Below are 16,306 nucleotides of genomic sequence, written 5' to 3'. Positions count from 1 at the left end.
AGGCCGTTGCCTAGCAACTCCCTCGCCGGACTGACCTCATCCTTCAGGTGTCCTTTCAGAGAGTCTGGGAGTTCTTTAAAACCAAGCTTTTTTTTATTGTTTTCTGCATCTGAAAAGAAAAAATATAATTACCTTGAACTGTTTGATCCATGGCTGTCAGATGTCCAGCTTTGACTATGTAGGGACTGTTTGGCCACCTGGAGCCATTTGAGGGCTGCCGGGTTTGTGACAAAGAAGCCCGGCTCCAGTTGCTGGGCTGGGCCCACGCTCTGCCTCCCCGTGGTCAGCCCCTGCCCGGCCGCCCCTGAGAGTGCTCGATGTCCATCTGGGGTCTCCCAGGACCTGACCAGGCCCCATCATCCTGAGCCCATCAGCATTTGTTCTGGGGAGGGAGCGAAGCATAAGGAGGCAGAGGCAGGGTGGGGAGGGGCACGTTGTCTAGAGTTGGACTGCCCAGGTCTGAATCCCACCTCTGCCCTGTGAGGGTTCATCTCTCTGCCTCTGTCTCCTCGGCTGGAAACACAGAATTTTGTGTGTGTTTATGACCTCTCCCGTTGCTGCCCTGGAGACCTTGCTCAGGTTCTGGACATTGTCATGAGGTTGAGGTTCACACACATGGCACTGTGTTAATCGGTGCCATCTGTGGTGGCCTCTAGCTGCTAAACCCTAAAGTCCTAGTGCCTAACTTAGTAGAGGTTTATTTCTCATAAAGTCCAAACCGGGTGTTCCAAATCAGGGGGCGTCCTGCAAATAGGGTGGACTGCGTTTTGTAGCCCTGCCTCTGGCAGCTTTCTGGGTTACCTCAGAAGGGGAAAGAGCACAGGGGCTCACTCAGCGGGGGTTTGGATGGGCTGGGCCTGAAAACAGCAGGTGGCACTTCTGCTCACACCCCTTTGGCAGGAAGACAGCCTGTAGAGGAGGAGGGTAGTCTAGCTGTGTGTGGAGCAGGTGAGGAGGAGGGGCTACCTGGCCCTGCCTGCTGACCACCAGGTCCCATTTTGTTCCCTTGCACATGTGGGACACTTCCCCGGAACCCTGTCCAGCCACTGCCTAACCTCAGGGGGCGGTACCTTGGATTCCATGGTCTCCTATTGGGTTTAGATGCGGTACCTTGTGGGCCAGTGGCTGGTGACCAAGCAGTGGGACCCCTGCAGCAGCACCACATGGAGGTGGGACAGGAAACAAGGGCGAACACACTCACGTGTTCCCAGGCCTGATGTGCTCACAGGGGGTGTGCTCTCTGGGTGACAGGGTCGGGGGCTCCTCAGCCCATCCGTTCTCCAGAGGGTATTCCTTGCCCGCTGTCCTCCTCAGCCTCCTCTGAAGTGGGTGCCTTCTCGTCTACAGCTGGAGGCGTCAGAGGTTATTTAGGCTTGAACAATTGTCCCTCCTAAACTTCGTGGGCGTCCATCTGTTGGCTTCCTGTCAGCTGTCAGTGACAGTCACACCAGCATCCTTGAGGCTCTCTGGTGGACACGTGCACCTATTAGAACAGATGGTGTCAAAGTGTCACATCTGTCTTCTGGGGTTTTATTTCATGTGTTTCTAAGTGTAGCCTCTTCTAGATATCTGGCAGCAGCATGGAGGGAGGGATGCCCCCAGGGATCTGGCGAGCTAGGGCGGTGAATGGGAGGGAAGAGCTGGCATGCCTCTGGGAGCTGAGGCTTCCAGGGCCGGGGCCAAGCCCAAGGGGCTGGCAGGAGTCCCTGGAAGCCATCCAGGGAGGCTGTGTCTATGGTGTCTCCACCTACCACCATGTTCAGTGAAGTGTAAATGTACACTCTTTCAGGGTTACATGCTAAGTTTCTGAAATACTGTCTGCGATTATTTATGAAATTGGGAGTGAAAGTCAGAGGGCTGACTATCTAGACACAGGGTCACCGCAGCCCTGGGAGCAAGTAAGTAGCCACGAGGTGTTCACTGGCTGCTGCAGGCCTCACAGGGTGCCACAAGAGTGACATCATGAACTGATAACAGTGTGGCTGATGAACGTTACTGACCTGAGCGCTCAGACCACAGGTTCCTTAGAGAAATCACACCTGCACTGCCGGCAGTAGGATGACCCAGGAGGCTGTGCAGACGTCAGGGCAGTCAGTGTGTCACAGCGCTCCTTGGGCATCGACCCCTCCCACACCCTAATCTATCTCCTTTGCAATTCCAGAGCCCAACACAGTCAGCTACAGCCAGTCCAGCTTGATCCACCTGGTGGGGCCTTCCGACTGCACCCTGCATGGCTTTGTGCATGGAGGTAAGTCTGCGGCTGTTTGTCCACTCGCTCCTGCTGGCACCCTGCAGCCAGGCTGCTCTCTGACCCAGTTTTGGCTCTTGTGTTTAATGAAGTCTAAGTTTAAACTTTTAAGAGGCTGCATAATAAATTACTGAAATATAGTCGGCGCCTCTTTTTTAAAATTGGGAATGAAAGTCAGATGGATGACTCTCCTGACGGAGGGTCACACGCAAGTCTGGAAGCATAGAGCCACGTGGTGTGTAGTGGCTGTGGCCTGGGGCAGGGCTTTTTGAGGAAGAATGATGTCACCAGGAGTAACTGTTACCTCCCCAACAAAGAGGGGCTCCTTAAGCATATTTTTGCCTCTGATGTTCTCATTTATTTCTTCCTTTGGTCAGATTCCACCTTAAACCATGCAAGCCTTTTAGTTCCTGGCTCAGGAAATATGGTGGGACATAGGGAACTAAGCTCCAGGTTCATAGAGGGACACTTGACCTTAATGACCGTAATTATTTTTTGTGATTTAGGGAACACAGTAAGCCTACAGGCATGGGCACAGTGCCGTTCATTTACACTCATCTCCAGTTGCCAGGAGTGCCAAGCTGTCTTTTCTATTACTCTCAGAAAACTCCTATTCATCCTTCAAAACCCAGTTCAGATGGTACCACTCTATACCAGGTTACCTTAGTATTTCTACGAGGGGAGGCCTCGGGAATAGGGCTTGATCTTATTATTTGTATTGGCTCCAGGGCCTCACGCAGTGTCAAAGAGGTATTTTCCAGAGGCTTGTTCCATGAACGAGAGGCATAGATTACTTTCAGGTCAAGAAGTATGGGATAATGGGCCCTGGGCCTATCAGAATCAGAGTGGGTCCTGATGTGAGATGCATTTTTAAAGTTTGTTTCTTTTTATTTTTTAAGGGAATTCTCTTTGGTGTTTTTATTTTATTATTATTTTTTTAAATTTCATGATTATTCTCCTCTTTCAACTAAAGCTGGCTGCAGTGCCCTTAGATCTGCTTCACTTAGAGCCTACCCATGGGAAGCTCTGCTTCTTTACAAACAGTGTGGCCCCAGGCCCAGGCATGCAGTGGCCATCAGAGTGTCTCTGTACCCCAAGGACAGCCATGGCCTCATAAGTTTGCTCATCTCCTCTTCTTCACCAGTCCTTGCCTGCCTCCTGAAAGTGAGGGGCAGCCCCTCTCCTGAGCCCCGCATCCAGAGCCCAGGCCCTGTAACTGCTCAGAATTGTCCTTCAGCCTCACTGAGCTATTTTCTGCCTGAAATTTGTAGAACTCTGTGCTAGAATTTAATCCTGTCCACATGTTAGAAGTTCTGGAGGGGTGGCATCTCCACCCTTTGCCATCTCCTTGTTGACAAGTCTTCTATCCTCACCTGCTGGAGGGTGTGAGTAAGGGAGTTGTTGGAAATCTAGAGTCTGATGGCATGGCATGTTCATCTATGGAGCCTGAGCTACAGGCACATTTCTTTAAGGAGTGCATTTAACGGAGTGTTTATGATGGTTTCACAGCATTTAATGGCTATTTTAGTAGGGGTTTTCTGAACACAAGTTAAAAAACACGCCTAATATTTTTACCAAACATTATCATCTCTGAACAGCGTCTACTAACTCACCAGGAGTCAGTGAACAAAATAAACATGGTGCTGAAAACACCCACGTAAGAACTGTGATTTTATGGTGTTTTCCTGCAGAGAGAATGCTGTCAATAAGAGTGGCATCTAAACTCATTTCAATCAAAGTCTTCTCTAATCTGTAATTGAGTTGATGCCAATCAACAGCGTGAGTGGAGAGGGATGCTGATTTGGCTTTTATTCTGTAATTCCATACTGCATGTGTGTCTATGAAAAACTATTTCCGCATCCCATTTTTGTGACTTTCACATTCTGGACAGTCTTTTTTTTTTTTTTTAAAGATTTTTTATTTATTTATTCATAGAGACACAGCTAGAGAGAGAGGCAGAGACACAGGCAGAGGGAGAAGCAGGCTCCAGTCAGGGAGCCCGATGTGGGACTCGATCCCGGATCTCCAGGATCACGCCCCGGGCTGTAGGCGGCGCTAAACCGCTGCGCCACCGGGGCTGCCCCATGGACAGTCTTGATCTTGCAGACCAGGCCCTGTCCTACCACTTAACAACACGTGATGTGGACACTGGCCATGCTAACCTGGTGAGAGGCATATGGGAAGAGTCAGAGGTCCCAGATGGAATGCAGGAGTGTGGTCAGATGCTAGATCTCTTGTCCTGTCCTGAGTGAGTGGACAGGACATCCAGTGATTCACTGAGAGGAGTCAGAACAGCAGGGAGCAAGCAAGAGGACTTGGGGGTTCATCCAGTGTGCTGGGAAGGGGGCTGTCTATATGGCCGTGCTGTTGATTTCAGAACCACAGTACAAGCATCAGCCTTAGTCCTGAGTGAAGCCATGCAGGTTCCTTCCTCCTCTGGCCTCTCCATCCCCATCCCTCCCCACTATTGGTTGTGTCCCTTGAGTGAGGACTTGGCAGGTATCTGGGGTGTTGAGGTTCATGCCGCAGTGAGGACCTCACCCACCCACCCATCCTTGATAAAAACAGTAAGAATAAGAATCGATGGTGCTTCCCCAACATGATAAAAGAGGTATCTGAGCCCTAGAGTGAGCATCTTCCTCCAAAGGGGGAGCTCTGAGGACTGTCCCCAAGGTCAGGACTAGGGCAAGGGGCTGTTCTCTCACTGCGCATTAGTGTTGCTTTGGGGAATTGAGCCACTGCTGTTAAACCAGAGGGAAATTCAGAGGCGCAGGAAGAGAGGGGGTAACCAAGGTGTGTGTTCGCAGGCAACACAGTAATACCCAGACAGCCAAGAGGTCCCACCATAGAGAGAATGCAGGTCATGCAGGAATTCAGTAAAGTAGCAGCACAGAAAGTGACTGACTGATGGGAGTGATAAGAGAACACTTGCCTGAAATAGAAAAACTCCTTTTTTTTTTTTTTTTTGCAGGCTTATTTGTTCTCCCAGGTGCGTTTTGGGTTGAATTTTATCTATATCGTGAAACACCACTTTGAGTAATTTGGTGAAAAGGCGCAGGACTACTTTTGTGTCTGTTGGTTGGATTTATCTTTCTAAAGTCCTTGTTCTGTTTATGCTGTTGGGAGGGGAGGGCACTGCTGCTCACCGCCAACCCCACTGCAATAACGGCTGTGGGCTTCCCCCGACGGGTAGTCAGACATCCTGCTCAGAGCAGGCCAGAGGTGTCTCCAACATGGATTCTTCACTTCTGAACTTTTGGTGGCCTTAGATGTTTCTTTGGCACTTCTAAAAAGTGTTTTTTTTTTTTATTTTTACTTTTTTAGAGATTTTATTTATTTATTCATGAGAGAGAGAGAGGCAGAGACATAGGCAGAGGGAGAAGCAAGCTCCCTGTGCGGAACCCAATGCGAGATTCAATCCCAGGACCCCGGGATCATGCCCTGAGCTAAAGGGAGATGCTCATCCGCTAAGCCACCCAGGTATCCCAATGTTTAATTATTTTAAACCAAGATATACTGTGGAAGTGGCCCAAAGTGGCTTTTGATGAAACGCAGCTGCCCCCCCCCACTCACTGCCCCAGGGCATCTGCCCTTGCCATGCTTCTGTTCTGGTACATGGCTTGTCTCCCAGGGTCTTTTGATGGGTCAGCCCGAGACTCGGCCTGTGGCTGAGCCAGGCAGGCACTATGACTGTGTCACTGTGCAGCTTTGTTATCACAGTGTCGTCTCTATCTCCCACCCACTCCCAACATTCAGCCTCTAGGACTCTGTAAGATGCTTCAGAGTACAGTTTTGCCTGCCAGGTAGCCACTCAGTATGCGTTCCCTGGAGAGAGCCATCCTCCGCCCACTTCAAGTTGGACTGCTCGTTCCTTGCACCTGCTCTGCACAGCTCTCCTCAGTTGGATGCTCTGGTTCACAGATTGTTGATTTTCCTCTTCACTAGTTTAGGTGGAACACGTCCTCCAGTGGCTTCCTGGACAAAGTGTATATTGGCTCAGCGGCTGTGCCCAAGGCCCCAACAGTGGCTTCCATGATATAGATGATGGTTGTATCCTGTGGGGTGATGCAGTCATAAGAGGTCCAGGGCCTATTTGGAAGCTTGTTGGTGTTGGCGACCCCAGCTCACTCTGCCATCCCTGGGGTGCTACCATTTCTTTGGGTGGGGGCACATGGTGGCACCAGTGTTCCACCCCAGGAGGTGGAGGGGGGGGGGCAGGAAACTACGCCCACTGCTCACGTCTCTAGGTCTAGCTGGCCAGATGCATCAGTCAAACCCTGGAGTTGTTATAGAACAAAGGGAGAACTAATGGCAGGGTGTGGGGCAGTCTCTGTTGGGGGCCTGAGTAGTCGTTTTTCTGAACTTGGCATATGTAAAGCATTTCCTGGCTGGGCATGGCATCCTCTCCCCAGGGCTCAGAGGCATTGGTGCATCCCCTTCCTGTTCAGAAACTCGGGGAATCTAGATTCTCTCCCTCCACCCCTCCACTCTCTGGCCCTCTTACCTGACCCTCACTCGTCATGCTAGCCTCTGCCCAGGGCCCATCCACTGTCTTCCTGCTGGCTGCCTTCCCAAATACCATTACATCGGGTGGTCTGCAGTTTCTGCACTCCTTTGGTTTGTGATGTCACCCCCCCCACCGAAGCTGTACTTAACAAACTCTCCCTCGGAGCCACTGATCTGGATGGCTGGTCCTCATCCCCAGGGATTGTGAGCATCCCAAGGGTCCATAAGTGTGGGGACCATGCTGGGGAGCCACTGCTCCTGAGGTGAGTCCCTGCTGCAGGAACTCTGACCTGGGTTCCTGCAGCTCCAGCCCTGTCCCTGCCAGGCAGTCTTAGCACAGCCAGCTTTCTAAGGCCTCCTCTGCCTCAGGGAACCTTCCTCTGGTGCTCTCTGTTCCTCCTCTTCCCTAGAGTCACCCCTCCACTTGGGCCTTGGACCCACTTCTCGCTCACTTCTGGGTGTCTGCCCTGTTGGCCAGTTCATCCTACAGTGTTCCTGAAAGGTTGTAGATTGTGGTCTCTTCCTTGCTGCCTCCTGGGATCTCCAGGGCACTAAAAAATGCAAATGTCTAGGCCCCACCAGGTGGACCAGATGCCATAGGGTGGTGCAGTATTGCAGCTCCGGTGATTCCGACGGACAGGTCGGCCTGGGTTACCAACAACTGCTGTGAATATGTGGCCCTGGGAAAGAGGACACAGATGGAACAGTGAACCGTGCTCGGGTCCAGAGCCCAGAGTGTGCATCCTGCCTTGGAACACTATTCTCAACTAAGAAATCTTTCTGGTTGTCTTCCCAGGTGTCCTTAAGTGAGCAACCAGTGCCCCATTTTGTGCTATTTAAAAGCTGGATGAGGGAGAACCTTGTTCTTACAGGTAGTGTTGTTCTCTTAATTACTGTGGAAGACCCCAAAAGCCAGGAGAGGAAGGAAGTTTACAGACTCTCAGTCAAGGAAGGGTGTCAGGGGCAGCAGCCGCTCTGTTCTGGACAATCCCCTGACCCTCTGGCCTCCCCTGTGCAGGGCACACCTGTCAGAGCTCCTGGCAGAGGTGGACCTGTGGGGCCCTCGTCCTAGGGGCTGACCTGGGTGATTCTGGTTACCTCTCCAGTGCTTGTCCCAGATCTTTAGCGTCAGAGGAAGAATAAACGTGGCTTTGTCTGTGGCAGAGCTCAGTGTTAATGATTGCATCTGGTTCTGAGCAAAAACCACCTCTACTTCAAGAAGAGAATCAAGGCAGGGCCCTGACCATGAATTGGCGCTGACTCAGTTTCCTAAACTTGTCTGTTCTTTAGGAGTCATCTTGGTGCCTGTTAAAAACAGACTCCTGGGCCTTCTTTGGGAAGGGATGGTGAACAGGTCTGGACCCCAGCCTGGGAGCCTGCATTTTGAGTCACGAGTGCCCTGGGGGGGGGTTCTCCCAGCAAGAGTGCTTTTGTCTCAACATACCCAGCGACTGTGTCCTGTTGCCCCATTCCTCCAACCTCTCAGGAGCATTGAACACCTGCAACCCCCATAACTTCCCTCCTGGGTTTGTGCTCCCACACAATAAATCCATGCTGGCACTGAGAGGCTGGGTGCAGACACAGACCCCAAGAAGCCTGCAGTGAATGTAGGGCGAGCCCAGGCATCTGCATGCTCACTCGCTTCCCAGGCTGCTCCCCGCACACGGTCATCAAGGGCTTCCAGGAGGGCCTCCTGAATCTCGGATTCCCCTATCTCCTGGGTGTCCTTGCTCCCCCAAGTCTGTCCCGGACCTCCTCCCTCTTCTGTCTTTTTTTGCCGAGCCTCACCCAGAGCCCCATGGTCTCTGTGACCTTATCCAAGTGGCCACTCGTAGATTTTTTTATATCCCATTTATGTGGCCTCTGGCATCTTCACTGGGGCAGTGGCCCCGTGGATCTGAGCTTTCTCCACTTGGCCATTCTTCTCATAACTTCTATGGAGTGAATGACACCCCCTGGAATCGTGCGGCCATCCTAATGTAACCCCCCCCGGGGGGACCGTACAGTCTTCCTGCTTGCATGGGGGTTCTGTGGTGGGGGGATTAAATGAGATAATACAAGGAAGGCAACTAGCACATAGGAAACAATAAAGGTTGGTGGTTGTTAGAAGCGGTGGGCCTTTGAACAACACCGGTTTGAACTGCAAGGGGCCACCTGTACGTGGATTTTTTTCAGCAAAGACAGGACAATCCTATGTGTGTATTTTCTCCTCCTTATGATTTTCATATAATTTTCTTTCCCTTAGCTGACTTTATTATAAGAACACCGCATATGATACACATCATGTGCACAGTATGTGTTAATCTACGGTTCTGTTGTGAGTGAGGCATCTGCTCAGCAGTAGGCTATTGGTTGTTAGGTTTTGGGGGATGTCAAAAGTTATAGGCAGGGGGATGCCTGGGTGGCTCAGTGGTTGAGCATCTGCCTTTGGCTTGGGGCCTGATCCCAGGATCTGGGATCGAGACCCACATCAGGCTCCTTCGGGGAGCCTGCTTCTCCCTCTGCCTATGTCTGTGCCTCTCTCCTCTGTCTCTCATTAATAAATAAATATATAAAATCTTTTTAAAAAAAAAGTCACAGGCAGGTGTTTGACTGTATGAGGGGGTCAGCATCCCTAACCTCACTGTGTTCCAAGGGTCAACTATAATTTGTACTTAGTTGGCTAGTTTTATTACACATGCAGAGAGAACATGAAGAACACATGCTTTTTTCTCACATCCAGTGGGGCATTTGTAGAATATCCTGTACCGTGACCACAAAACTCATTTTATTTATTTTTTTCCAAAAAATTTTTTTGAGGATATTATTTATTTGACAGAGAGAGAACAAGCAGGGGAAGTGGCAGGGAGAAGGAGAAGCAGGCTCCTCCCTGAGCAGGGAGCCCAATGCGGGATTGATCCCAGGACCCTGGGATCATGACCTGAGCTGAAGGCAGACGCTTAAATGACTGAGCCTCCAGGCGTCCCCACAAAGCTCATTTTAATTGTGGGTTCCCCGGTGTGGGACCCATGAAGCCTGAGCTTCCATAACAAGAATGTAACCACCTGGACATTAAGACACAGTCTTCTAAATAAGCTCTGGTCAAAGAGAAACTCAAGCCTAGGCTTCTAAATTATCTAGAACTACAAATAACAAAAAGGAGAGTGTTTCCTCTCAAAATTGGGTTTGGCTAAAGATGTTCTCAGAAAAGAGAGTGGGTCACTTGGAGCTTGTGTTACCTAAAAAGAAAAATTAAAAATAACTGAGTGCCGGAATTGGAAAAAGAGCAGCAAATCCACCCACAGGAAGGAGGAAGAGTGGGGCCAGCACCAGCCTGGCTTTGCGCTCCAGCCCTGGGACCCCAGGCCCGTTGTCCCCCCTACATCTCTGCACCAGCCCCACCAGGCCCCAGCTCACAGCCTCAGGACCTGTGAACGTTGAGCCGATAGGGCCCTCCCCCAGTTGCCGAGTCCTGGGGCCGCACGCCTTCAGCATGTCCCCTCCCTGACCTGCCCCAGGCAGCACACAGCCTTGGCAGGCATAGCTCTGCCTGCAGCACCAGAGGGTCTTAGACCATGGGCCTCCCTGCTGCCTGCAGGATGCAGTCCAGCCTCGTGGCTCCGGGCTCCCTTTACAACCCTTGAAACCCTCTTTCCCTAAACGTGTCTCTTGCTTTTCTGCCTCTTGTATCTTTATTAATCCTGCTCTTCCCACCTGCACCCATTCTGCGTGTCCGGCCCATATCCTGTCTCCTCCCTGGTGCTCTGGGAGCCCCTCCCTCCCTGGGGAGCAGCACCCTCCCCTTGGTCCTGATGCACCATAGCACATTATCGTTCGTCTTACGCCTTTCAGCTTTTCTGCTGCTTTAGATGGTGGAGATGTTCTCTGGTGTTCATTTCCTGGAGATGGTGAGCTTTCTCGTCCTGACTTCCTCTCTTCCCCACCACTTGGCAGAGAACCTTATGCATAGACGGAACTTGATGAGTGTCCATTGAATGGATGAAAGAAGTCATTTGGAAAGGTGGTTTGTGTTGATGCTGCCGGGTAGCTGTGTTCTAATCTGTTAGCAGTTTTTCTCTGTTAGCACCACAGGCAGTAAATCAGCCTGGGTATGGGGCTCCAGTGGCCTTAGATCCAGCTGCCTGATTGGGCCCCGGGTGGTGGGCACTCGTAGGACAGGCCTGTGCTTTACAGCACCGTGCAGTGGCCACATCCCTGCAAGGGAACCCACACCTGTCTGTCTGACCCTGCCCTGCACTTGGTTGGAGTGTGGAGTGGTCACTGACCCTTAACTGAGGCCAGAGGCCAGGTCAGTGTCAGCCATGGATGCACCCCTGCCCCAGGTCACATCAGGGGTGACTGGACACTCAGCGTGGGGAGCATGAGCATTGATTGGCTCCAGGAGTGAACATTGCTGTTCCAGAAAATAAAGGGCCAGGGTGGAGCATTATCTGTCCTGTGCTACTATGAGTCTACAAATCAGTTTATGTGTGGGGACCCCTCCCCCTAGCTCTGATGCACTCTGAGGTCTGGTGGGACATGCTGGCTGTGGTGGGGCCCCTGATTTCCAGGGTGACCTTGCTAACCTGACAGGGCTCCCAGCTCTGCAGTCAGCTTGCTTTGGAAAAAGAATAATGGGATCATGACTGTCAGAAAACCTTTGTCAATGGGAGTCACCGGGGTTCCACTTGTCACAGCATCCTTGGTGTCCTCAGGCTGGCTGGAGGCCAATTCTCTCTTTCCTGGCAGAGAGGTCTCCGCGCCCTCCTATGCCCCCCAAGCCTCTACTCCTCGCCCCCCAGGCCTCTACTCCCCGTTTCAGCTTGGAGCCTTGGTGTGCTATCTGCCCTCCATCCCTCCAGGCTGTCTCCTCATCCTCCCTGGAATCTGCTCCCAGCACTTCCCTCCTGTGAAGGAGCCCTCTGGCCTGCTGTTGCCACAGCCCAAGAGCAGGTCTTGGTGCTCATAGTTCATCCAGCGCCCCCCCCCCATCTTAGCCTCCCACCCTGGGCCCCTTCCCTCCCCTCCCTGCACCGTGGCCTTGGGGCCTCAGGCCTCAGGTGTGCATCTTGAGCTCCCTCCCTCAGTGCGCATCCAGCTCCCAGCTTTATAGCTCTAGCCAGACCTCTTCCCTGCACTCCAGCTGAGTCCTCAGGACCTCCCCTGGGATGGCTCACAGGCTCCCTAGACTCTGTTCTTCCAGCCATCCCCTTGGTTGTCTAGCCAGAATTCCCGTGATCTGTGATCTCCTGTCACTCGGCTGGCTCTCCTGGATTCTGCACCTATCCCTCAGCCAGTCCTTTGAGCTTTACCTTGCTTGTCTGACTCTCAATAGAAGCCAGGTCTTTCTTTTTTTTTTTAAGGAAGAATGGGGGAGAGAATCCCAAGCAGGCTCCAGGCCCCACGCAGAGCCCAACACAAGCCTGGATCCCACAACCCTGAAGTCATGACCTGAGCAAAATCAAGAGTCAGATGCTTAAGTGACTGATGCCCCCCACAGGCACCCCAAAGTCAGATCCTTTAATTTGCGCCACCTTTGTCCTTACGAGGCCCTCCAGGGTAGCCTTCCCCTGTGCCTCCCCGATCCTCTTTATCTTGCACGCCGTCTTACCTCACTGGGTCCCTGCTGCTCCCTCTTCCCTCTGCCGGATTCCCACCACTCAGCCACACAGCTGCTCCCCTTCCTCTGCAGGTCTCTGGAGGAGTGGCTCTTCCTGAACACCTCGTGTAAGGTAGACCCCTCCCCAAGCTGCTGTGTGCCAAGCACACTTCATAGACACTTGCATGTTGACTCACCACCCCACCCAGCATGCGGGCTCACAGGGTGGGGACTTGGTCCCATGTGCTCACTGCTGCATCCCCAGCCCTGAAGGCAGGGCCTGGAGCAGAGCAGACACACAGGGCTGCACTTTTTCCACACAGGTGTGGAAAAAGTGCAGGGAGCTCTAGGCGGGGAGGAGGGCCGCAGCACAGCAGCAGTGTTGCCCCCACCCCACCCCGGAGGAGCATGCACAGGGCTCTGAGCCCCAGGGATGCTACAGAGCACTACTGAGACCCCACCCACCTGAGACATCAGGGGACAGACCTCTTACATGCCACATGAACATCCAGCAGCCAAGGGCTCATGTGTGGCTATCAGAGTTCCTAGGCCTGGGGGACTGCATAGCTTAGCCAGGACCTGAAGGAGAAGGCAGGAGGAGGAAACGATGGGCTGAGGCGGGTGGTACCCGGGCAAAGAGGAGGCCTCCCACCCAGATGCTCCTGTCTGCTTGGTTTCCGCAGGGCGGTTGGGAATTAGTAGTGGTTTGCACCTGTGGGAGGAATTGATTTCATTGCAAAACACAGAATAAGGCACAGATGCTCATTTCCAGTTTTAGGGCCTCATCTCACTGGGGCCCCCGCCTTCCTGGGAGACAGTGTGCCCAGCCCTTGGTTTGGGGAGAGGGAGAAAAGAGGTGAGTGAGGCACGTTTCTGCCTTTGAGGAACTGGAGGAGTGGGGTCCTGAGGTGAGCAAGCACATGCTGGTTCGGGCCCCCATCTCTTCATCACGAAGCTGAGCGTTCCTCCCACTTCTCACTTTCTAAGAACCAGTAGTTTTAAAAATGTCATTCTCTGCAGCTGAAGCCCCAGAGAGTGGCTTCATGTCCACCCAGATGGCTCTGAATTCAGGGCCGCAGGCAGGGTCTGGTTACAGCCCTGAAGCCCCAGGTGCTGTGAGCAGCGGCTGCTCCTGCCCTCGTGGGCTGGCCATGGGGTCCACCCACTGGTCTGACAGCCCTGCTGCTGTCTGTCCTGGGATCTGGTTTCCTCCTGCCCACCACCCCCTCAGTGGCCTCCATGTGTGGCTGGCCAGCAGCCCTCTTCGTGCAGAAATGCAGACTGTTTTTCTCGAGAAACCCGGTCAGCTGTACAGCAGCAGAACGTCCTTCTCTTTGGATGTACTGGGATCTTTTGTCTTTGGTGCCAGATTAATTAGCTTTTGCTTCCTATTTAGTGCATCATTAGGGGCACGGATGTCCCCTAACAATGTCTTTCCTGTTCAGTATCCTGAGCATGGAATTCTTAAATATTACCCTTCACCCTGGCTTGAGTCTTTCCTTTGAGGAAGCTGACACCCACTGGCATGGCTCGGCCTCCCGAGACCCGACCTGGCCCTGCATGTACCCACGCTTCAGCCTGCCCTACCCAGAGTGGCGCAGTGTAGGGGGCTTAGCCGAGCACTGCCATCTGATCCCTAATCTCCCTGGCAGTTGGGACAGGAATCTGCCTGCCCTACTTTCCCTGTGTTGATTCTCAAAGAACAGTAAGCATGTTCGGTTGTGACTCGGCACAGAATGTAAGGGGAAAACATGGCCAGCCAGCCCCTTCCCTGGCTCCCTGGATCTGTGATGCTCCCGGGCATGTGGGAGCCACCATCTAGCTGTGCCTGAGGCCTCTGCCAGAGTTCCCATTTTTGGTATTTTGACATTAAAAACCCATCATCTTTACTACACTGTGTATTAATTGCCAGAAATAGGGACGCCTGGGTGGCTCAGCGGTTGAGCATCTGCCTTTGGCCCAGGGCGTGATCCTGGGGACCCGGGATCGAGTCCCACATCGGGCTCCCTTCATGGAGCCTGCTTCTCCCTCTGCCTGTGTCTCTGCCTCTCTCCCTGTGTCTCTCATGAATAAATAAATTAAAAATCTTAAAAAATAATAATAATTGCCAGAAATAATCCGTCTTAACCACCTCATCTAATATTCCCTGCCCTTGGTCCTGGCTCACTGAGGTGCCCACAGGTACTTTTGGAACATGGGAGGGAGATGCCAGACTGTCTTAGGAGCCTGTCACTCAGCCAGCTCTCAGAATAACCCGTTGCCATTGCTGAGGGGTGGGCTAGTTAAAATAGGATGAACTTACTATTGTTTTCTTAATATAGGAGGCTGGCACCCACACTCCGTCAGCTGGGATTAAATATAGAAACGGGGGCATCTCAAATCGCCACCCACGGTGCAGGCAGCGGTGCTGGGCTCTGAGCTGCTAACTGCTGCTCTGGGTTTGTAGGCAGGCGTGACCCAGGCAGCCAGTTGGGCCTGGGAAAATAAATTTAAGCCTCTATTTTTAAGCCAGCCAACACGTTGTCGATACTTAAAAAACCTATGAGCAGTTAAATGTTAGATTCAAAAATATCTCCGGTACCCGCTGTTTATCTGTGTGTTCGTGGCCAAGCAGGTTTCATTTTCTTCCTTCCCACAATTCCTAGAATGGATGCGGAGTCCAAGGACAGCAAATCTACAATTTTGTTGTCATTTTTTAAATGGCGAATCCTGGGTAGTGAGGATCATGCACGACACTGTAATTTACCAAAGTGATGTTCCCGTCACCGGCAGCCCCTATGGTGCCTGAATCGGGAGCGATTGACATGGTTTTCAGGGGGACCCTGGAAAGAGGCATGTTTTGGGAGGCTCGGGTACTCGATGTTTCCAGTTTAAGTGTAGAAAAGGGAGCAAGAAGTGGGGACTGCAGTGTCAAGGAGACTGGCAGCGTTGGCTTCTCCGGCCAGACAGAGGGCCCAGTAGCACAATTAGGGGGAGACCAGTTACAAACTGGGTGGTGCGGGGGGTTCCACAAGGTGAGGTTGTTTGTTTTTCATAGGATTTACTTTTCTCAGTGGACACATGAATTGTAACATATCATGTCATTTGTGGTAATGGTCCTTACAAACGTGTCAGGACAGGATGAGATGTTCCATCATCTTATTTCTGCATGGGCCACCTGAACTTATGGTTTTCTCCCAGCAGCTGGTGACAGGAGCATCTCAGAACCAGCCCCATGCGAGTCCTTCCTCTCCCTGCCACGAAGAGGGAAAAGACAGCTGGAAGTCAGCTTCTTATTATAATTTCAATGTTAGGAGATCAGCTCTCTTCCCTCTAAGTAGACACCAGAGGTCACTTGACATCTGGGACCCCAAGGACTTCAGTGTCCTTGCCTTCCCTTGAAGCAAGAAGGCTGAAATGTGCCTTTTTAAAAACACAGACTCTGGGGGTTGCCAGGGGCTGCAGGCAGGTTCCCAGTAAGGCTCGTCTTCTCTGGCAGACATTTCTGCTTTAGCTCTGATGCCACGGCTTCCCTCAAACACTACAGGCACCTGGATACCTTTTCTTTTCTCTTTTCTTTTTTCTTTTCTTTCTTTCTTTCATCAGTTTTGGGGGGGAAGGCAGAGGGAAAGGGAGAGAGAATCCCAAGCAGGCTCCATGCCCTGTACAGAGCCTGACGTGCAGCTTGATCTCCCTACCCTGAGATCGTGACCTGAGCTGAAATCAAGAGTCACTTACTGATTGAGCCACCCAAGCACCCCCAGTGAGATCTCCCTGATTCCAGGCCAAACAGCTGAGTTTTGGGCAGAGTTTTTCTGTGTAGTGAGCCCTGAAATCTACCTTGCTGTCACTTCTCAGTTTCCCCTAGACCCAGACCTCCCCCAGTCCTCTGTGTCCTGCAGACTGTGAGGATGGCTCCCCATCCTGGATTCCCGCTGCCATGGTAGTCACTGTTCCCAGTACCTGGGATAAATCCCCAATTTGGGACACAATCT

General features: G+C 52.1%; 1 protein-coding gene across 3 annotated transcripts in view; it reads left to right on the top strand.

The window, feature by feature from the left end:
* Positions 1–16,306, top strand: part of ACOT7 (acyl-CoA thioesterase 7) — a 101,481-nt gene that overhangs the window by 53,075 nt on the left and 32,100 nt on the right. For all 3 annotated transcript variants that reach the window (XM_041772805.1, XM_041772804.1, XM_041772806.1), the window contains exon 6: positions 2,162–2,248. In XM_041772805.1, coding sequence (XP_041628739.1) covers positions 2,162–2,248 — 87 coding nt within the window. The remainder of the gene's footprint in view (positions 1–2,161; positions 2,249–16,306) is intronic.

Source organism: Vulpes lagopus, chromosome 10, assembly GCF_018345385.1.
Source record: "Vulpes lagopus strain Blue_001 chromosome 10, ASM1834538v1, whole genome shotgun sequence".
Taxonomy (NCBI): Eukaryota; Metazoa; Chordata; class Mammalia; order Carnivora; family Canidae; genus Vulpes; species Vulpes lagopus.
Note: the sequence above shows the minus strand (reverse complement) of the source record. Positions and strands in the feature narration are given on the sequence as shown.